This window comes from Salvelinus alpinus, chromosome 7 (assembly GCF_045679555.1).
Source record: "Salvelinus alpinus chromosome 7, SLU_Salpinus.1, whole genome shotgun sequence".
NCBI classification, from domain to species: Eukaryota; Metazoa; Chordata; class Actinopteri; order Salmoniformes; family Salmonidae; genus Salvelinus; species Salvelinus alpinus.
In genome coordinates, this window is record NC_092092.1 from 2083017 (window position 1) to 2107058 (window position 24042).

Below are 24042 nucleotides of genomic sequence, written 5' to 3' on the forward strand. Positions count from 1 at the left end.
GGCCTGGGTTGTGTTAACAGTAGTTAACTTGGCCTGGGTTGTGTTAACAGTAGTTAACTTGGCCTGGGTTGTGTTAACAGTAATTAACTTGGCCTGGGTTGTGTTAACAGTAATTAACTTGGCCTGGGTTGTGTTAACAGTAATTAACTTGGTTAACTTGGCCTGGGTTGTGTTAACAGTAATTAACTTGGTCTGGGTTGTGTTAGCAGTAATTAAATTGACCTGGGTTGTGTTAACAGTAGTTAACTTGGCCTGGGTTGTGTTAACAGTAATTAACATGGTCTGGGTTGTGATAACAGTAATTAACTTGGCCTGGGTTGTGTTAACAGTAGTTAACTTGGCCTGGGTTGTGTTAACAGTAATTAACTTGGCCTGGGTTGTGTTAACAGTAATTAACTTGGCCTGGGTTGTGTTAACAGTAATTAACTTGGTTAACTTGGCCTGGGTTGTGTTAACAGTAGTTAACTTGGCCTGGGTTGTGTTAACAGTAATTAACTTGGTCTGGGTTGTGTTAGCAGTAATTAAATTGGCCTGGGTTGTGTTAACAGTAGTTAACTTGGCCTGGGTTGTGTTAACAGTAATTAACTTGGCCTGGGTTGTGTTAACAGTAATTAACTTGGCCTGGGTTGTGTTAACAGTAATTAACATGGTCTGGGTTGTGTTAACAGTAATTAACTTGGCCTGGGTTGTGTTAACAGTAATTAACATGGTCTGGGTTGTGTTAACAGTAGTTAACTTGGCCTGGGTTGTGTTAACAGTAATTAACATGGTCTGGGTTGTGTTAACAGTAATTAACTTGGCCTGGGTTGTGTTAACAGTAATTAACTTGGCCTGGATTGTGTTAACAGTAGTTAACTTGGCCTGGGTTGTGTTAACAGTAATTAACATGGCCTGGGTTGTGTTAACAGTAGTTAACTTGGTCTGGGTTGTGTTAACCTGGCCTGGGTTGTGTTAACAGTAATTAACTTGGCCTGGGTTGTGTTAACAGTAATTAACATGGCCTGGGTTGTGTTAACAGTAGTTAACTTGGCCTGGGCTGTGTTAACAGTAGTTAACTTGGCCTGGGTTGTGTTAACAGTAATTAACTTGGCCTGGGTTGTGTTAACAGTAATTAACTTGGCCTGGGTTGTGTTAACAGTAGTTAACTTGGCCTGGGTTGTGTTAACAGTAATTAACTTGGCCTGGGTTGTGTTAACAGTAGTTAACTTGGCCTGGGTTGTGTTAACAGTAGTTAACTTGGCCTGGGTTGTGTTAACAGTAGTTAACTTGGCCTGGGTTGTGTTAACAGTAGTTAACTTGGCCTGGGTTGTGTTAACAGTAGTTAACTTGGCCTGGGTTGTGTTAACAGTAGTTAACTTGTCCTGGGTTGTGTTAACAGTAGTTAACTTGGCCTGGGTTGTGTTAACAGTAGTTAACTTGGCCTGGGTTGTGTTAACAGTAGTTAACTTGGCCTGGGTTGTGTTAACAGTAATTAACTTGGCATGGGTTGTGTTAACAGTAATTAACTTGGCCTGGGTTGTGTTAACAGTATTTAACTTGGCCTGGGTTGTGTTAACAGTAGTTAACTTGGCCTGGGTTGTGTTAACAGTAATTAACTTGGCCTGGGTTGTGTTAACAGTAGTTAACTTGGCCTGGGTTGTGTTAACAGTAATTAACTTGGCCTGGGTTGTGTTAACAGTAGTTAACTTGGCCTGGGTTGTGTTAACAGTAGTTAACTTGGCCTGGGTTGTGTTAACAGTAATTAACTTGGCCTGGGTTGTGTTAACAGTAATTAACTTGGCCTGGGTTGTGTTAACAGTAGTTAACTTGGCCTGGGTTGTGTTAACAGTAGTTAACTTGGCCTGGGTTGTGTTAACAGTAATTAACTTGGCCTGGGTTGTGTTAACAGTAGTTAACTTGGCCTGGGTTGTGTTAACAGTAGTTAACTTGGCCTGGGTTGTGTTAACAGTAATTAACTTGGCCTGGGTTGTGTTAACAGTAGTTAACTTGGCCTGGGTTGTGTTAACAGTAGTTAACTTGGCCTGGGTTGTGTTAACAGTAGTTAACTTTGCCTGGGTTGTGTTAACAGTAGTTAACATGGCCTGGGTTGTGTTAACAGTAGTTAACTTGGCCTGGGTTGTGTTAACAGTAGTTAACTTGGCCTGGGTTGTGTTAACAGTAATTAACTTGGCCTGGGTTGTGATAACAGTAATTAACTTGGCCTGGGTTGTGTTAACAGTAATTAACTTGGCCTGGGTTGTGTTAACAGTAATTAACTTGGTTAACTTGGCCTGGGTTGTGTTAACAGTAATTAACTTGGTCTGGGTTGTGTTAGCAGTAATTAAATTGGCCTGGGTTGTGTTAACAGTAGTTAACTTGGCCTGGGTTGTGTTAACAGTAATTAACATGGTCTGGGTTGTGATAACAGTAATTAACTTGGCCTGGGTTGTGTTAACAGTAGTTAACTTGGCCTGGGTTGTGTTAACAGTAATGAACTTGGCCTGGGTTGTGTTAACAGTAATTAACTTGGCCTGGGTTGTGTTAACAGTAATTAACTTGGTTAACTTGGCCTGGGTTGTGTTAACAGTAGTTAACTTGGCCTGGGTTGTGTTAACAGTAATTAACTTGGTCTGGGTTGTGTTAGCAGTAATTAAATTGGCCTGGGTTGTGTTAACAGTAGTTAACTTGGCCTGGGTTGTGTTAACAGTAATTAACTTGGCCTGGGTTGTGTTAACAGTAATTAACTTGGCCTGGGTTGTGTTAACAGTAATTAACATGGTCTGGGTTGTGTTAACAGTAATTAACTTGGCCTGGGTTGTGTTAACAGTAATTAACATGGTCTGGGTTGTGTTAACAGTAGTTAACTTGGCCTGGGTTGTGTTAACAGTAATTAACATGGTCTGGGTTGTGTTAACAGTAATTAACTTGGCCTGGGTTGTGTTAACAGTAATTAACTTGGCCTGGATTGTGTTAACAGTAGTTAACTTGGCCTGGGTTGTGTTAACAGTAATTAACATGGCCTGGGTTGTGTTAACAGTAGTTAACTTGGCCTGGGTTGTGTTAACAGTAATTAACATGGCCTGGGTTGTGTTAACAGTAGTTAACTTGGCCTGGGTTGTGTTAACAGTAATTAACTTGGCCTGGGTTGTGTTAACAGTATTTAACTTGGCCTGGGTTGTGTTAACAGTAGTTAACTTGGCCTGGGTTGTGTTAACATTAGTTAACTTGGCCTGGGTTGTGTTAACAGTAGTGAACTTGGCCTGGGTTGTGTTAACAGTAATTAACTTGGCCTGGGTTGTGTTAACAGTAGTTAACTTGGCCTGGGTTGTGATAACAGTAATTAACTTGGCCTGGGTTGTGTTAACAGTAATTAACTTGGCCTGGGTTGTGTTAATAGTAATTAACTTGGTTAACTTGGCCTGGGTTGTGTTAACAGTAATTAACTTGGTCTGGGTTGTGTTAGCAGTAATTAAATTGGCCTGGGTTGTGTTAACAGTAGTTAACTTGGCCTGGGTTGTGTTAACAGTAATTAACATGGTCTGGGTTTTGATAACAGCAATTAACTTGGCCTGGGTTGTGTTAACAGTAGTTAACTTGGCCTGGGTTGTGTTAACAGTAATGAACTTGGCCTGGGTTGTGTTAACAGTAATTAACTTGGCCTGGGTTGTGTTAACAGTAATTAACTTGGTTAACTTGGCCTGGGTTGTGTTAACAGTAGTTAACTTGGCCTGGGTTGTGTTAACAGTAATTAACTTGGTCTGGGTTGTGTTAGCAGTAATTAAATTGGCCTGGGTTGTGTTAACAGTAGTTAACTTGGCCTGGGTTGTGTTAACAGTAATTAACTTGGCCTGGGTTGTGTTAACAGTAATTAACTTGGCCTGGGTTGTGTTAACAGTAATTAACATGGTCTGGGTTGTGTTAACAGTAATGAACTTGGCCTGGGTTGTGTTAACAGTAATTAACTTGGCCTGGGTTGTGTTAACAGTAATTAACTTGGTTAACTTGGCCTGGGTTGTGTTAACAGTAGTTAACTTGGCCTGGGTTGTGTTAACAGTAATTAACTTGGTCTGGGTTGTGTTAGCAGTAATTAAATTGGCCTGGGTTGTGTTAACAGTAGTTAACTTGGCCTGGGTTGTGTTAACAGTAATTAACTTGGCCTGGGTTGTGTTAACAGTAATTAACTTGGCCTGGGTTGTGTCAACAGTAATTAACATGGTCTGGGTTGTGTTAACAGTAATTAACTTGGCCTGGGTTGTGTTAACAGTAATTAACATGGTCTGGGTTGTGTTAACAGTAGTTAACTTGGCCTGGGTTGTGTTAACAGTAATTAACATGGTCTGGGTTGTGTTAACAGTAGTTAACTTGGCCTGGGTTGTGTTAACAGTAATTAACATGGCCTGGGTTGTGTTAACAGTAGTTAACTTGGCCTGGGTTGTGTTAACAGTAATTAACATGGCCTGGGTTGTGTTAACAGTAGTTAACTTGGCCTGGGTTGTGTTAACAGTAATTAACTTGGCCTGGGTTGTGTTAACAGTATTTAACTTGGCCTGGGTTGTGTTAACAGTAGTTAACTTGGCCTGGGTTGTGTTAACATTAGTTAACTTGGCCTGGGTTGTGTTAACAGTAGTGAACTTGGCCTGGGTTGTGTTAACAGTAATTAACTTGGCCTGGGTTGTGTTAACAGTAGTTAACTTGGCCTGGGTTGTGTTAACAGTAATTAACTTGGCCTGGGTTGTGTTAACAGTAGTTAACTTGGCCTGGGTTGTGTTAACAGTAATTAACTTGGCCTGGGTTGTGTTAACAGTAATTAACTTGGCCTGGGTTGTGTTAACAGTAGTTAACTTGGCCTGGGTTGTGTTAACAGTAGTTAACTTGGCCTGGGTTGTGTTAACAGTAGTTAACTTGGCATGGGTTGTGTTAACAGTAGTTAACTTGGCCTGGGTTGTGTTAACAGTAGTTAACTTGTCCTGGGTTGTGTTAACAGTAGTTAACTTGGCCTGGGTTGTGTTAACAGTAATTAACTTGTCCTGGGTTGTGTTAACAGTAATTCACTTGGCCTGGGTTGTGTTAACAGTAATTAACTTGGTTAACTTGGCCTGGGTTGTGTAAACAGTAATAGTAGAGGTTAACTTGGCCTGGGTTGAATAAAGGGTTTAATAAAGAGAAAGCAATGCATTAAACATCCATGAATGTATAATCAAGTTTTAGGGCCAAACTACGAGCGCCAATTGCTTTTGTGAAATTGACCAGAAAAAGTAAATGTCGATCCACTGAGGCAAAAAGGACAATGTCGGAATATAATTCAATTAGAGAAAAGCTGCAAAATGGAGAGTTGAAAATCAATAGAAGGTAAGGCCATAACAGTAGTGTAATGTTTGGGAATGGTTTGGGAATGGTTTGGGAATGGTTTGGGAATGGTTTGTTGAAGCGGTAGAAGAGCATGATGGCAGTGCCTCTATGTGATGTGTGATGATTGTGAGGTGCTCTAAACATTTGACAGTCACAAGACAGGGACTTCAAATAGGCCTATGGCACGTCTAGGGAACTGTAGCTTACTGTTCAGATGGGTTGAATGGAAACTGAAATCAGGACACTGACTTCAGTATTTTCTCCAGTAAAATGACACACCAAATGTAGGCTACATTTTGACTCGGGAACAGAAGCGGAGAAATTTGACAGTCACAAGACGGGGACTTGAAAATGGCACGTCTAGAGAAGTGTACTGTTCAGATGGGTTAAATGGAAAACTAGCCTAATTAAAATCTGGACACTGACTATAGGTCTATAACCTCTCACATAGGCTAATTCAATATTAACTCCTGCAGAATTAAACATTTCTTGTAATCAAATTATACACCAAATGTGTACATTTTGACTCGGGAACAGGAGTGGAGAAAAATATATTTTTTCTTTCAGCATGTTGAGAGAATTTATGTGCGATTAGGGACCGTCTGTAAAGCTGATTATATTTCTACCACAGTTAGGGACCGTCTGTAAAGCTGATTATATTTCTACCACAGTTAGGGACCGTCTGTAAAGGTGCTATCTTTATCAGCGTCATAAAAGCTGATAGTATTTCTACCACAGTTAGGGACCGTCTGTAAAGCTGATAGTATTTCTACCACAGTTAGGGACCGTCTGTAAAGCTGATAGTATTTCAACCACATAAAATATTAATCCAAATCTAACTGAAATCTGATCGGAAACATGTAGGAGTAGTTTTCAACGTTTTTTAATTTCCTTAAAACTGGTCGAAATGAAGACATTTGGAAATGTTGCATTTTCTACCCGGTCCCTAAACATATTTGCTGTGTGAAAGAAGCAGAGATGAAAGCGAAAACTTGACCAATGTCAACTACATTGAATCATTTATGCTATTGATTTATGACATTCTGGTGAATGTAGCATTCTAGGGCAACAAGTAATGGCAGAAGAGAAGCTGCATGTATCTAACTATAGACAAGTTGACTAACAAATAGCCTACCAAAATGTTGAAAATTATAAGCACAGACATAGGTTTATCTAAAAAGGCCTGTAAAAAACTGACTGTATAGCACATTTTCCATATTTGTGGGTAAGGGTCGGGTGCAGGCCTCAGATTTTCACTTTATCACATACAGTACGAGTCAACAGTCTGGACACACCGACTCATTCAAGGGTTTTTCTTTATTTTTACTATTTTCTACATTGTAGAATAATAGCGAAGACATCAAAACTATGAAATAACACATATAGAATCATGTAGAAACCAAAAAAGTGTTGGCAAGTGCCAGGACCGTCTCCTAAAGTTGATTCAGCTGCGGGATTGGGGCACCACCAGTACAGAGCTTGCTCAGGAATGGCAGCAGGCAGGTGTGAGAACATCTGCACGCACAGTGAGGCGAAGACTTTTGGAGGAGGGCCTGGTGTCAAGAAGGGCAGCAAAGAAGCCACTTCTCTCCAGGAAAAACATCAGGGACAGACTGATATTATACAAAAGGTACAGGGATTAGACTGCTGAGGACTGGGGTGAAGTCATTTTCTCTGATGAATCCCCTTTCCGATTGTTTGTGGCATCCGGAAAAAAGCTTGTCCGGAGAAGACAAGGTGAGCGCTTCCATCAGTCCTGTGTCATGCCAACAGTAAAGCATCCTGAGACCATTCATGTGTGGGGTTGCTTCTCAGCCAAGGGAGAGGGCTCACTTAACATTTTGTCTAAGAACACAGCCATGAATAAAGAATGGTACCAACACATCCTCCGAGAGCAACTTCTCCCAACCATCCAGGAACAGTTTGGTGACGAACAATGCCTTTTCCAGCATGATGGAGCACCTTGCAGTAAGGCAAAAGTGACTAAGTGGCTCGGGGAACAAAACATCGATATTTTGGGTCCATGGCCAGGAAACTCCCCAGACCTTAATCCCATTGAGAACTTGTGGTCAATCCTCTAGAGGCGGGTGGACAAACAAAAACCCACAAATTCTGACAAACTCCAAGCATTGATTATGCAAGAATGGGCTGCCATCAGTCAGGATGTGGCCCAGAAGTTAATTGACAGCATGCCAGGGCGGATTACAGAGTTCTTGAAAAAAAAGCCTTTGACATTTATGAAATGCGTGTAATTATACTTCAGTATCCCATAGTAACATCTGACAAAAATATCTAAAGACACTGAAGCAACAAACTTTGTGGAAATTAATATTTGTGTCATTCTCAAAACTTTTGGCCACGACTGTATAGGTCCAAAAGGGCCCATCTCCTCAAAAACGGCTTGTGATACAAATATAAAATCCATTTCAAAACATCCTTTCTCCCAATGGAGTTTCTATGTGAGAATTGCCATGAAAAAATATTTTCGGGCTATACCTGCGTGTGTGTCTGCGTTTTTCATACCTGGTCCAGAGCAGTCCAGCGCTGGCCGAGGTCCCGGTTACACCCACCAAAGCTGCAAGCATCAGTCTCCTCCTACTGGCCCCACCCCTTACAGCCTCACCATGGTAACGCCGTGACAACTGCACGAGCCCCACAACCGCCGCCGACATCGCCCGCAAGCGGTACATTCTGCAGAGAGAGAGAGAGAGAGAGAGAGAGAGAGAGAGAGAGAGAGAGAGAGAGAGAGAGAGAGAGAGAGAGAGAGAGAGAGAGAGAGAGAGAGAGAGAGAGAGAGAGAGGTGTCATCATTCTGCAGGAGACATGGTGTAAGGCTGACATTGTCACTCACTGTCCCACAGGCTACAGAGAGGTCATCATGTTGTCACTGTCCCTCAGGCTACAGAGAGGTCATCATGTTGTCACTGTCCCTCCGGCTACAGAGAGGTCATCATGTTGTCACTGTCCCACAGGCTACAGAGAGGTCATCATGTTGTCACTGTCCCTCCGGCTACAGAGAGGTCATCATGTTGTCACTGTCCCTCCGGCTACAGAGGGGTCATCATGTTGTCACTGTCCCTCAGGCTACAGAGAGGTCATCATGCTGTCACTGTCCCACAGGCTACAGAGAGGTCATCATGTTGTCACTGTCCCTCCGGCTACAGAGAGGTCATCATGTTGTCACTGTCCCTCCGGCTACAGAGAGGTCATCATGTTGTCACTGTCCCACAGGCTACAGAGAGGTCATCATGTTGTCACTGTCCCTCCGGCTACAGAGAGGTCATCATGTTGTCACTGTCCCTCCGGCTACAGAGAGGTAATCATGTTGTCACTGTCCCTCCGGCTACAGAGGGGTCATCATGTTGTCACTGTCCCTCAGGCTACAGAGAGGTCATCATGCTGTCACTGTCCCTCCGGCTACAGAGAGGTCATCATGTTGTCACTGTCCCTCAGGCTACAGAGAGGTCATCATGTTGTCACTGTCCCTCAGGCTACAGAGAGGTCATCATGCTGTCACTGTCCCTCAGGCTACAGAGAGGTCATCATGTTGTCACTGTCCCTCAGGCTACAGAGAGGTCATCATGTTGTCACTGTCCCTCCGGCTACAGAGAGGTCATCATGTTGTCACTGTCCCACAGGCTACAGAGAGGTCATTATGATGTCACTGTCCCACAGGCTACAGAGAGGTCATTATGATGTCACTGTCCCACAGGCTACAGAGAGGTCATCATGTTGTCACTGTCCCTCAGGCTACAGAGAGGTCATCATGTTGTCACTGTCCCACAGGCTACAGAGAGGTCATTATGATGTCACTGTCCCTCCGGCTACAGAGAGGTCATCATGTTGTCACTGTCCCTCCGGCTACAGAGAGGTCATCATGTTGTCACTGTCCCACAGGCTACAGAGAGGTCATCATGTTGTCACTGTCCCTCCGGCTACAGAGAGGTCATCATGTTGTCACTGTCCCTCCGGCTACAGAGGGGTCATCATGCTGTCACTGTCCCACAGGATACAGAGAGGTCATCATGTTGTCACTGTCCCTCAGGCTACAGAGAGGTCATCATGCTGTCACTGTCCCTCAGGCTACAGAGAGATCATCATGCTGTCACTGTCCCTCAGGCTACAGAGAGGTCATCATGTTGTCACTGTCCCACAGGCTACAGAGAGGTCATTATGATGTCACTGTCCCACAGGCTACAGAGAGGTCATTATGATGTCACTGTCCCACAGGCTACAGAGAGGTCATTATGTTGTCACTGTCCCTCAGGCTACAGAGAGGTCATTATGATGTCACTGTCCCACAGGCTACAGAGAGGTCATCATGTTGTCACTGTCCCTCAGGCTACAGAGAGGTCATTATGATGTCACTGTCCCACAGGCTACAGAGAGGTCATTATGATGTCACTGTCCCACAGGCTACAGAGAGGTCATCATGTTGTCACTGTCCCTCAGGCTACAGAGAGGTCATCATGATGTCACTGTCCCTCAGGCTACAGAGAGGTCATCATGTTGTCACTGTCCCTCCGGCTACAGAGAGGTCATCATGTTGTCACTGTCCCTCAGGCTACAGAGAGATCATCATGTTGTCACTGTCCCTCCGGCTACAGAGAGGTCATCATGTTGTCACTGTCCCTCCGGCTACAGAGGGGTCATCATGCTGTCACTGTCCCTCAGGCTACAGAGAGGTCATCATGTTGTCACTGTCCCACAGGCTACAGAGAGGTCATCATGTTGTCACTGTCCCACAGGCTACAGAGAGGTCATTATGATGTCACTGTCCCACAGGCTACAGAGAGGTCATCATGTTGTCACTGTCCCTCAGGCTACAGAGAGGTCATCATGTTGTCACTGTCCCACAGGCTACAGAGAGGTCATTATGATGTCACTGTCCCACAGGCTACAGAGAGGTCATTATGATGTCACTGTCCCACAGGCTACAGAGAGGTCATTATGATGTCACTGTCCCACAGGCTACAGAGAGGTCATTATGATGTCACTGTCCCACAGGCTACAGAGAGGTCATTATGATGTCACTGTCCCACAGGCTACAGAGAGGTCATTATGATGTCACTGTCCCACAGGCTACAGAGAGGTCATTATGATGTCACTGTCCCACAGGCTACAGAGAGGTCATTATGATGTCACTGTCCCACAGGCTACAGAGAGGTCATTATGTTGTCACTGTCCCTCAGGCTACAGAGAGGTCATTATGATGTCACTGTCCCACAGGCTACAGAGAGGTCATTATGATGTCACTGTCCCACAGGCTACAGAGAGGTCATTATGATGTCACTGTCCCACAGGCTACAGAGAGGTAATTGTGATGTCACTGTCCCACAGGCTACAGAGAGGTCATTATGATGTCACTGTCCCACAGGCTACAGAGAGGTCATTATGATGTCACTGTCCCACAGGCTACAGAGAGGTCATTATGATGTCACTGTCCCACAGGCTACAGAGAGGTCATTATGATGTCACTGTCCCACAGGCTACAGAGAGGTCATTATGATGTCACTGTCCCACAGGCTACAGAGAGGTCATTATGATGTCACTGTCCCCCAGGCTACAGAGAGGTCATCATGCTGTCACTGTCCCTCAGGCTACAGAGAGGTCATCATGTTGTCACTGTCCCTCAGGCTACAGAGAGGTCATTATGATGTCACTGTCCCACAGGCTACAGAGAGGTCATTATGATGTCACTGTCCCACAGGCTACAGAGAGGTCATTATGATGTCACTGTCCCACAGGCTACAGAGAGGTCATTATGATGTCACTGTCCCCCAGGCTACAGAGAGGTCATCATGCTGTCACTGTCCCACAGGCTACAGAGAGGTCATCATGTTGTCACTGTCCCTCAGGCTACAGAGAGGTCATCATGTTGTCACTGTCCCTCAGGCTACAGAGAGGTCATCATGTTGTCACTGTCCCACAGGCTACAGAGAGGTCATCATGTTGTCACTGTCCCTCAGGCTACAGAGAGGTCATCATGTTGTCACTGTCCCACAGGCTACAGAGAGGTCATCATGTTGTCACTGTCCCTCAGGCTACAGAGAGGTCATCATGTTGTCACTGTCCCACAGGCTACAGAGAGGTCATCATGATGTCACTGTCCCACAGGCTACAGAGAGGTCATTATGATGTCACTGTCCCACAGGCTACAGAGAGGTCATCATGTTGTCACTGTCCCTCAGGCTACAGAGAGGTCATTATGATGTCACTGTCCCACAGGCTACAGAGAGGTCATTATGATGTCACTGTCCCACAGGCTACAGAGAGGTCATCATGCTGTCACTGTCCCTCAGGCTACAGAGAGGTCATCATGTTGTCACTGTCCCTCAGGCTACAGAGAGGTCATCATGTTGTCACTGTCCCACAGGCTACAGAGAGGTCATCATGCTGTCACTGTCCCTCAGGCTACAGAGAGGTCATCATGTTGTCACTGTCCCACAGGCTACAGAGAGGTCATCATGCTGTCACTGTCCCTCAGGCTACAGAGAGGTCATCATGTTGTCACTGTCCCACAGGCTACAGAGAGGTCATCATGTTGTCACTGTCCCTCAGGCTACAGAGAGGTCATCATGTTGTCACTGTCCCACAGGCTACAGAGAGGTCATCATGTTGTCACTGTCCCTCAGGCTACAGAGAGGTCATTATGATGTCACTGTCCCACAGGCTACAGAGAGGTCATTATGATGTCACTGTCCCACAGGCTACAGAGAGGTCATCATGTTGTCACTGTCCCACAGGCTACAGAGAGGTCATCATGTTGTCACTGTCCCACAGGCTACAGAGAGGTCATTATGATGTCACTGTCCCACAGGCTACAGAGAGGTCATTATGATGTCACTGTCCCACAGGCTACAGAGAGGTCATTATGATGTCACTGTCCCACAGGCTACAGAGAGGTCATCATGTTGTCACTGTCCCTCCGGCTACAGAGAGGTCATCATGTTGTCACTGTCCCTCCGGCTACAGAGAGGTCATCATGTTGTCACTGTCCCTCCGGCTACACTACCTGATCTAACGACCACACAGGAACACTACCTGATCTAACGACCACACAGGAACACTACCTGATCTAACGAGCACACAGGAACACTACCTGATCTAACGACCACACAGGAACACTACCTGATCTAACGACCACACAGGAACACTACCTGATCTAACGACCACACAGGAACACTACCTGATCTAACGACCACACAGGAACACTACCTGATCTAACGAGCACACAGGAACACTACCTGATCTAACGACCACACAGGAACACTACCTGATCTAACGAGCACACAGGAACACTACCTGATCTAACGACCAAACGAGGGGGACAGCTTTATTACAGGCCATACTGTTTCTAACTGTCTTAATCTCCCCCATAGAAACAACAGTGACAGCACCGTCAACAAAAACGGAAGGGATCTTTTGCAGCTCTGTAGAAGCCTGGGTCTGTACTTTGTCAATGGTAGGTTACGGGGGGACTCTTTGGGGAGATTCACCTACTGCTCACCTCTTGGCCACAGTACAGTAGACTATATGATCACAGACATTGACCCTTTCTCTCTCAGCTCAATCACTGTCAAGCCACTAACACCTCTGTCTGATCACAGCCAAATGACGTTGTTCCTCAAAAGAACAGACATGGAAACAACCACACATTCACAGCCCAGGAAGCTATAAAACATCAGACATTCATACAGATGGGACCAAAACAGCACAACATTTTATTTAACTATACAAGTCAGAACAAATTCTTATTTACAGTGACGGCCTACCAGGGAACAGTGAGTGGGCTAACCACTAGGCTACCTGTCTCTAACCACTAGGCTACCTGTCTCTAACCACTAGGCTACCTGTCTCTAACCACTAGGCTACCTGTCTCTAACCACTACGCTGCCTGTCTCTAACCACTAGGCTACCTGTCTCTAACCACTAGGCTACCTGCTCTAACCACTAAGCTACCTGTCTCTAACCACTAGGCTACCCGTCTCTAACCACTAGGCTACCCGTCTCTAACCACTAGGCTACCTGCTCTAACCACTAGGCTACCCGTCTCTAACCACTAGGCTACCTGTCTCTAACCACTAGGCTACCTGTCTCTAACCACTAGGCTAGCCGTCTCTAACCACTAGGCTACCTGTCTCTAACCACTAGGCTACCTGTCTCTAACCACTAGGCTACCCGTCTCTAACCACTAGGCTACCTGTCTCTAACCACTAGGCTACCTGTCTCTAACCACTAGGCTACCTGTCTCTAACCACTAGGCTACCTGCCTCTAACCACTAGGCTACCTGCCTCTAACCACTAGGCTACCTGCCTCTAACCACTAGCCTACCTGTCTCTAACCACTAGGCTACCTGTCTCTAACCACTAGGCTACCTGCTCTAACCACTAGGCTACCTGCCTCTAACCACTAGGCTACCTGTCTCTAACCACTAGGCTACCTGTCTCTAACCACTAGGCTACCTGTCTCTAACCACTAGGCTACCTGTCTCTAACCACTAGGCTATCTGCCTCTAACCAACCTGCTCTAACCACTAGGCTACCTGCCTCTAACCACTAGGCTACCTGTCTCCAACCACTAGGCTACCTGTCTCTAACCACTAGGCTACATTTCTCTAACCACTAGGCTACCTGTTTCTAACCACTAGGCTACCTGTCTCTAACCACTAGACTACCTGCTCTAACCACTAGGCTACCTGCTCTAACCACTAGGCTACCTGTCTCTAACCACTAGGCTACCTGTTCTAACCACTAGTCTATCTGCTCTAACCACTAGTCTACCTGTCTCTAACCACTAGGCTACCTGTCTCTAACCACTAGGCTACCTGTCTCTAACCACTAGGCTACCTGCTCTAACCACTAGGCTACCTGTCTCTAACCACTAAGCTACCTGTCTCTAACCACTAGGCTACCTGCTCTAACCACTAGGCTACCTGTCTCTAACCACTAGGGTACCTGTCTCTAACCACTAGGGTACCTGCTCTAACCACTAGGCTACCTGTCTCTAACCACTAGGCTACCTGTCTCTAACCACTAGGCTACCTGTCTCTAACCACTAGGGTACCTGCTCTAACCACTAGGCTACCTTCTCTAACCACTAGGCTACCTGCTCTAACCACTAGGCTACCTGTCTCTAACCCCTAGGCTACCTGTCTCTAACCACTAGGCTACCTGTCTCTAACCACTAGGCTACCTGTTTCTAACCACTAGGCTACCTGCTCTAACCACAAGGCTACCTGCCGCCCCAAATACCAGAAAGCAACCAGTAACCAATAAATCCAAACACTCTTAGATAACTTTCTGGATACCACATTCACTCACAGTAAAGAAGGCATCAATCTAGCAGTACAAAACATCAACTATATATTCTGGTCAACAGCAAAAGAAGCACAACTGAAATTGATAAAATAAGAAAACAAAAAAGACCAAAGATGACAACTGGTTTCAAATCAAATCAAAGTTTATTTGTCACGTGCGCCGAATACAACAGGTGTAGTAGACCTCACAGTGAAATGCTGAATACAACAGGTGTAGTAGACCTTACAGTGAAATGCTGAATACAACAGGTGTAGTAGACCTTACAGTGAAATGCTGAATACAACAGGTGTAGTAGACCTCACAGTGAAATGCTGAATACAACAGGTGTAGTAGACCTCACAGTGAAATGCTGAATACAACAGGTGTAGTAGACCTCACAGTGAAATACTGAATACAACAGATGTAGTAGACCTCACAGTGAAATGCTGAATACAACAGGTGTAGTAGACCTCACAGTGAAATGCTGAATACAACAGGTGTAGTAGACCTCACAGTGAAATGCTGAATACAACAGGTGTAGTAGACCTTACAGTGAAATGCTGAATACAACAGGTGTAGTAGACCTCACAGTGAAATGCTGAATACAACAGGTGTAGTAGACCTTACAGTGAAATGCTGCATACAACAGGTGTAGTAGACCTCACAGTGAAATGCTGAATACAACAGGTGTAGTAGACGTCACAGTGAAATGCTGAATACAACAGGTGTAGTCGACCTTACAGTGAAATGCTGAATACAACAGGTGTAGTAGACCTCACAGTGAAATGCTGAATACAACAGGTGTAGTAGACCTCACAGTGAAATGCTGAATACAACAGGTGTAGTATGCCTTACAGTGAAATGCTGAATACAACAGGGGTAGGAGACCTCACAGTGAAATGCTGAATACAACAGGTGTAGTAGCCTCACAGTGAAATGCTGAATACAACAGGTGTAGTAGACCTCACAGTGAAATGCTGAATACAACAGGTGTAGTAGACCTCATAGTGAAATGCTGAATACAACAGGTGTAGTAGACCTCACAGTGAAATGCTGAATACAACAGGTGTAGTAGACCTCACAGTGAAATGCTGAATACAACAGGTGTAGTAGACCTTACAGTGAAATGCTGAATACAACAGGTGTAGTAGACCTCACAGTGAAATGCTGAATACAACAGGTGTAGTAGACCTCACAGTGAAATGCTGAATACAACAGGTGTAGTAGACCTCACAGTGAAATGCTGAATACAACAGGTGTAGTAGACCTCACAGTGAAATGCTGAATACAACAGGTGTAGTAGACCTCACAGTGAAATGCTGAATACAACAGGTGTAGTAGACCTTACAGTGAAATGCTGAATACAACAGGTGTAGTAGACCTTACAGTGAAATGTTGAATACAACAGGTGTAGTAGACCTCACAGTGAAATGCTGAATACAACAGGTGTAGTAGGCCTTACAGTGAAATGCTGAATACAACAGGTGTAGTAGACCTCACAGTGAAATGCTGAATACAACAGGTGTAGTAGACCTCACAGTGAAATGCTGAATACAACAGGTGTGTAGACCTTACAGTGAAATGCTGAATACAACAGGTGTAGTAGACCTCACAGTGAAATGCTGAATACAACAGGTGTAGTGACCTCACAGTGAAATGCTTACTAACCAACAGTGAAAAGTAGCGAGGCTATAAAAGTAGTAGGGGGGGGGGCACACAATGCAAATAGTCCTGGTAGCCATTTGGTTACCTGTTCAGGAGTCTTATGGCTTGGGGGAAAAACTGTTGAGAAGCCTTTTTGTCCTAGACTTGGCACTCCGGTATCGCTTGCCATGCGGTAGTAGAGAGAACAGTCTATGACTGGGGTGGCTGGGGTCTTTGAAATTTTTTAGGGCCTTCCTCTGACACCGCCTGGTATAGAGGTCCTGGATGGCAGGCAGCTTAGCCCCAGTGATGTACTGGGCCGTACGCACTACCCTCGGAAGTGCCTTGCGGTCGGAGGCCGAGCAGTTGTCGTACCAGGCAGTGATGCAACCAGTCAGGATGCTCTCGATGTTGCAGCTGTAGAACCTTTTGAGGATGTCAGGACCCATGCCAAATCTTTTTAGTTTCCTGAGGGGGAATAGGCTTTGTCGTGCCCTCTTCACGACTGTCTTGGTGTGTTTGGACCATTCTAGTTTGTTGTTGATGTGGACACCAAGGAACTTGAAGCTCTCAACCTGCTCCACTACAGCCCCATTGATGAGAATGGGGGCGTGCTCGGTGCTCCTTTTCCTGTAGTCCACAATCATCTCCTTAGTCTTGGTTACGTTGAGGGAGAGGTTGTTATTCTGGCACCACCCGGCCAGGTCTCTGACCTCCTCCCTATAGGCTGTCTCGACGTTGTCGGTGATCAGCCCTACCACCGTTGTGTCATCTGCAAACTTAATGATGGTGTTGTAGTCATGCCTGCCCATGCAGTCGTGGGTGAACAGGGAGTACAGGAGGGGACTGAGCACGCACCCCTGGGGAGCTCCAATGTTGAGGATCAGCGTGGCAGATGTGCTGCTACCTACCCTCACCACCTTGGGGCGGCCTGTCAGGAAGTCCAGGATCCAGTTGCAAAGGGAGGTGTTTAGTCCCAGGGTCCTTAGCTTAGTGATGAGCTTTGAGGGTACTATAGTGTTGAACACTGAGCTGTAGTCAATGAACAGCATTCTCACATAGGTGTTCCTTTTGTCCAGGTGGGAAAGGGCAGTGTGGAGTGATATAGAGATTGCATCATCTGTGGATCTGTTTGGGCGGTATGCAAATTGGAGTGGGTCTAGGGTTTCTGGGATAATGGTGTTGGTGTTGATGTGAGCCATTACCAGCCTTTGATGCAGATTGTAAAATTATAAGGAAAAAACTTAGAACACTATCCAACCAAAAGCACAGAGACCCAAATAATGGTGAATTACACCTTCATTACTGTGAGACTTTAAAACTCTATAAACGTACACTCAGAACCAAAAAAAGCACAGTACAACAGCAAGCAGCTGACACTAATTGAGTCCAAAAACACAAACAACTTGGGAAAAAAATTGCCATACAAAATGGTGACATATGGACAACCCATTTTAAAACACTCTACAACACTGTTCAAATTGACACAAACTCAGAACAACGCCAAATTCATGAGAAGTTGAATGGATTAGAAAAAGCTACAAAGGACAATCAAAATCCACTGGACTCCCCAATTACTGACCAGGAGCTCTATAAGAAACTTCAGGCCCTCAAATTTAAAAAAGGCATGCGGACCTGATGGCATCCTAAATGAGATGCTCAAACTCACTAGTGCTCTTAAGGCTCCCGAGTGGCGCAGCGTTCTTAGGCACTGCATCGCAGTGCTAGAGGCGTCACTACAGACCCGGGTTCGGCACACAATTGGCCCAGCGTCGTCGAGGTTAGGGGAGGGTTTGGCCCGGCCGGGCTCTAGCGACTCCTTGTGGTGGGCCGGCGGGCCAATCGCACACTGACTTCCGATGGCAGTTGTACGCTGTTTCGTCCAATACATTGGTGCGGCTTGGCCACTATTCTAGAAGAATCCTCAACCAGACACACACCACCAGACATAGAAAGGTGCCTATACAATAAATGTCACTAATTCAAAGACTCTCCCTCATAATCCCATCAGAGAGTTGTAACTGTCAAATGAATGGCATTAATATAATACAATGAAGTAGGCTGCTAGGAGACACTTAGAGTCCTTTTGCGTCTGAAATGTGGAGTTCCAAGCATAGACTTATAGGTGCCAACTGCCAAGTGAGCTGGGCCTAGCACTGCGGCACACCATACGATATCCCAGGCATGCCTCCCCGCCAAAATTAACAGATTCATATTAGTGATGGGGGGGGGGGGGGGGGGGGAATTGAAAGTTACATATTGCAATATTATTTTAGAGAATAATATAATGATACGATGACTCCAAGTATAGATTTGTTAGCGTTATCAAGCGCTAGTCGGCTGTACCAGCGTCCAAAACTCCGGTCATTTTCATCATATAGTTCTCCATCTTCTTTTTAAAAATAGTGAGCCAACATGTTTTCAGCACTTATTTCTATGACTGTTCAAAACTAATTTTCTCATGGCTCTGATACAAAGCAGACGTACAAACCTAACACAACGGTCAATCCAAGCGCTGGAGGAGGTAGTGCTATAGATTCATGGGTGTGTCAGAAATAATATTCACAGACGGAATTATGGGTGCAATAGCTGGCGGTGACGTGAAAGGGCTGGGGTTTTGTTTTGAATAAACCAGTTGTAGGTGTGACAAGGGCTTGGCCACTCACGGGCTAATCAAGGCTTAATACTGCATGTGTTTGTCTCCAGTACTGTAGGTTATTGACGGTCATTTCGTTGTCATCAACTCCAATTCGGCTGTGGGCACGGAATATTCTCGTCCTGATCCATTGTGGATGTATGTTGATTTGTTTAACACTTTTTTTGGTTACTACATGATTCCATAGGTGTTATTTCATAGTTTTGATAGTGTAGAAAAGATAATGTAGAAAATAGTAAAAATAAAGAAAAACCCTGGAATGAGTAGGTGTGTCCAAACTTTTGACTTATACTAATATATATATATATATGTATGTTACTTGTTACTTGTTAATGTGTGAAAGTTAAATATTAAAAAAATATATTTTTGAATTTCCCGCGCTGCCTTTTCAGCGGAATGTTGTCGAGCCTGGCCCTAAGAAGTTATCTTCTATAACGCCAGAAGTTGGTCATTATCATTAACATAATTATTATTATTAGGATGTGCATTATACATGGTTCTGGTTACATTTGTAACAAAAATAGCATTTTTATAGACAGACTTGAAAGCCAGATCAGTGATTATTGGAGAGGAAAAAAAACAGGTTACACTATTTTGATAAAATAATTACATTACTATTGGGTCTTATGGTTGAAGGCTTATATTTAGTATTGGTATACTTTTACAAGCCATGAATTCATTAGATTATTCCAGACTGTTTGAAATGCAGTGAAATTACCTTTAAATGGTGCAACAAAGCTTATTTAGATAATGTAGATAGATATACAGTGGGGAGAACAAGTATTTGATACACTGCCGATTTTGCAGGTTTTCCTACTTACAAAGCATGTAGAGGTCTGTAATTTTTATCATAGGTACACTTCAACTATGAGAGACGGAATCTAAAACAAAAATCCAGAAAATCACATTGTATGATTTTTAAGTAATTAATTTGCATTTTATTGCATGACATAAGTATTTGATACATCAGAAAAGCAGAACTTAATATTTGGTACAGAAACCTTTGTTTGCAATTACAGAGATCATACGTTTCCTGTAGTTCTTGACTAGGTTTGCACACACTGCAGCAGGGATTTTGGCCCACTCCTCCCTACAGATCTTCTCCAGATCCTTCAGGTTTCGGGGCTGTCGCTGGGCAATACGGACTTTCAGCTCCCTCCAAAGATTTTCTATTGGGTTCAGGTCTGGAGACTGGCTAGGCCACTCCAGGACCTTGAGATGCTTCTTACGGAGCCACTCCTTAGTTGCCATGGCTGTGTGCTTCGTGTCGTTGTCATGCTGGAAGACCCAGCCACGACCCATCTTCAATGCTCTTACTGAGGGAAGGAGGTTGTTGGCCAAGATCTCGCGATACATGGCCCCATCCATCCTCCCCTCAATACGGTGCAGTCGTCCTGTCCCCTTTGCAGAAAAGCATCCCCAAAGAATGATGTTTACACCTCCATGCTTCACGGTTGGGATGGTGTTCTTGGGGTTGTACTCATACTTCTTCTTCCTCCAAACACGGCGAGTGGAGTTTAGACCAAAAAGCTCTATTTTTGTCTCATCAGACCACATGACCTTCTCCCATTCCTCCTCTGGATCATCCAGATGGTCATTGGCAAACTTCAGACAGGCCTGGACATGCACTGGCTTAAGCAGGGGGACCTTGCGTGCGCTGCAGGATTTTAATCCATGACGGCGTAGTGTGTTACTAATGGTTTTCTTTGAGACTGTGGTCCCAGCTCTCTTCAGGTCATTGACCAGGTCCTGCCGTGTAGTTCTGGGCTGATCCCTCACCTTCCTCATGATCATTGATGCCCCACGAGGTGAAATCTTGCATGGAGCCCCAGACCGAGGGTGATTGACCGTCATCTTGAACTTCTTCCATTTTCTAATAATTGCGCCAACAGTTGTTTCCTTCTCACCAAGCTGCTTGCCTATTGTCCTGTAGCCCATCCCAGCCTTGTGCAGGTCTACAATTTTATCCCTGATGTCCTTACACAGCTCTCTGGTCTTGGCCATTGTGGAGAGGTTGGAATCTGTTTGATTGAGTGTGTGGACAGGTGTCTTTTATACAGGTAACGAGTTCAAACAGGTGCAGTTAATACAGGTAATGAGTGGAGAACAGGAGGGCTTCTTAAAGAAAAACTAACAGGTCTGTGAGAGCCGGAATTCTTACTGGTTGGTAGGTGATCAAATACTTATGTCATGCAATAAAATGCAAATTAATTATTTAAAAATCATACAATGTGATTTTCTGGATTTTTGTTTTAGATTCCGTCTCTCACAGTTGAAGTGTACCTATGATAAAAATTACAGACCTCTACATGCTTTGTAAGTAGGAAAACCTGCAAAATCGGCAGTGTATCAAATACTTGTTCTCCCCACTGTACATTGTGAATCGTCCAAAAGTTTGAAAAAAAAAAAAGGAGATATGATTTATAGGCCATCACGCCCAGCCCTAAGCCAAACAGACGAGAGACTCCCCCACACACAGAACTGTCCCTCTCCCTCTCAACTCCTATAGAACGCCTCTCCCTCCTCAACTCCTATAGAACGCCTCTCCCTCCTCAACTCCTATAGAACGCCTCTCCCTCCTCAACTCCTATAGAACGCCTCTCCCTCCTCAACTCCTATAGAACGCCTCTCCCTCCTCAACTCCTATAGAACGCATGCCGTTTGGGGTGAGGCAGTTTACTGTGAACGTAGCACACCTGGGCTTTGGGGAAACATGTCTGGTCTACTTAGTGGGAACTTTTTGGAAAAAGTGAGCTTTACACTTGATCTGTGAAAACCCCCCAGTCAGGACGAAAGCTCAGCGCTGTATTGTGGGGAAATGTGATTGTTTACCAGCTAGGGGCACATGGGGGGGGCTCTCCTTCCCTCTGATCATCCTGCCAGAAGTCTATAACTTCTCTACAAGACTTAAGAGGCCCAGGGAATCCCAGAATGATCCTTTTCCTCTCTAAAAATATCCCTTCCTCTCTAACCTCCCCAACACAGACAGCACTGATTTATAAACCTAAACTCCTGAACTTGAAAACATCCTTAACCTCCACACCACCGGAGACCAGACACAAAACTGATATAGATCTAATCACCTCCAGGCTCCAAACGAGGCTAGAGGCTAGACACTCTCTCTCTCTCTCTCTCTCTCTCTCTCTCTCTCTCTCTCTCTCTCTCTCTCTCTCTCTCTCTCTCTCTCTCTCTCTCTCTCTCTCTCTCTCTCTCTCTCTCTCTGATCTCTCTGATCTCTGTGATTTTCACCAAATAAATACTCAACAACTCAACCTCAGTGGGAGCACACACACTATGTTTCTTATCTTGTAGATGTCTGACTGACTTTGTCTTTTACCTTTCCAAGGACAACTAAGATGATGAAGGAGACAGCAGAGATCTGACTCCCATGAAGTTACATTCTATATTTCTGGAGAGACCACTACCACCCACCTATAATAGTTAGTTAAGCTAATTGACCTCCCCCCTCCATATGTTTTGTCCACTGCTGCTACTCGCTGTTTATTATTTATGCATATTCACTTCACCCCCAACTACATGTACAAATTACCTCAACTAACCCGCACACTGACTCTGTACCGGTACCCCCTGTATATAGCCTCCACATTGACTCTGTACCGGTACCCCCTGTATATAGCCTCCACATTGACTCTGTACCGGTACCCCCTGTATATAGTCTCCACATTGACTCTGTACCAGTACCCCCTGTATATAGCCTCCATATTGACTCTGTACCGGTACCCTCTGTATATAGCCTCCTATATAGTTATTTTATTGTGTTACTTTTTAACTTTTTTTAACTTTAGTTTATTTGGTAAATATTTTCTTAACTCTTAAACCTTAACTCACTGTTGGTTAAGGGCTTTTAAGTAAGCATTTCATGGTACGGTAAGATCTATACTATTCGGTCACATGTGACAAATAAAGTTTGATTTTAATATTAAAAACATAGTCAATAGTACATTTTCTAGTTAAATGTCAATACTAGACAGTGTGATAATAATAACTAAGCCTTGAAACATCATATTCAGGGCTACACTTGTTTGTTCACAAAGCAGAAAAGATCCTTGGACAGAGAATAAAGCGATATGTTTGGAAACGGTGGTTGTAAAGTCTGGCAAGCAGACAGCTGTTCCAGCTGTGACAAGATACCGTCTAACGTCGGCGAGGCTAAGTAACGCGAAATGCAATGACGCTGGGAAACTTGTCGATAATGTTGTGCATGGTCTCTGACAATAACAACAAGGTCTATTTTATTATTTCATGCTGTCTAGAGTAGTATAGTCAACTACTAACTAACTTCTGCTTGACCATTCTGATATAACAAACGAGTAGGTGATGTCAACCTCGTCGGAGAGACCCGCTAGCCATTAACGTTAGTTAAGCTAGCAGGTTGCCTAAACAACTACTGCACAGATAGCTCTAAATCATATGAATACTGGCTAAACACGGGTTTTTTTCCTACTTACTTTAGTTTCTAGAATACAACCGGTCCTTGAAACGTCTGTGCGTGAATATGTTTTCCCTTTTTCGCGGTCTGACGTGCGCTTCCACTACGGAGACTGGGGGCGTTGATGGTAGGACCTCACCTGTACACATTCCACACTGGGTGCGGCTGAGCAGCACTGTATGGTATAACACATATATACATTCAATGTTAATGTGTACATATCTCTCTCTTTATGTGGTCAGATTTACTGTATTTTTATTATTTTATTTATTTAACCTTTATTTAACTAGGAAAGTCTAGGCAAGTACTGTAAAAGTGGTCATAAATAGGATGTGGCTAAGCTATTTGCTTGTGCCCAGTCTACAGAATGGAGATACAGACAGTATATCTATGGTGCTCCCAAATGGCAATGTAGTGCACTACTTTTGGCAAAAGCTCTATGGGTCCTGGTCAAAAGTAGCACACCATAAGAGAATAGGGTGCCATTTGGAACACATATTTGCCTTTGCACAGTGAGTACTGTAGAGGGGTCAGTATATGGGGCTATGGTAACAGTGAGTACTGTAGAGGGGTCAGTATATGGGGCTATGGTAACAGTGAGTACTATAGAGGGGTCAGTATATGGGGCTATGGTAACAGTGAGTACTGTAGAGGGGTCAGTATA

General features: G+C 44.5%; 1 protein-coding gene across 1 annotated transcript in view; it reads right to left on the reverse strand.

Annotated features, from left to right (window-relative positions):
* LOC139580330 (calcium uptake protein 1, mitochondrial-like) overlaps nucleotides 1–23510 on the reverse strand; it is a 150979-nt gene extending 127469 nt beyond the window's left edge. The window contains exons 1-2 of the mRNA XM_071408885.1: nucleotides 23398–23510; nucleotides 7852–8019 (exon numbers count right to left, since the gene is read on the reverse strand). Of these exons, the coding sequence (XP_071264986.1) occupies nucleotides 7852–8018 (167 nt within the window). The 5' untranslated portion in view covers nucleotide 8019; nucleotides 23398–23510. The remainder of the gene's footprint in view (nucleotides 1–7851; nucleotides 8020–23397) is intronic.
* Between the last annotated feature and the right edge of the window lie 532 nt (nucleotides 23511–24042).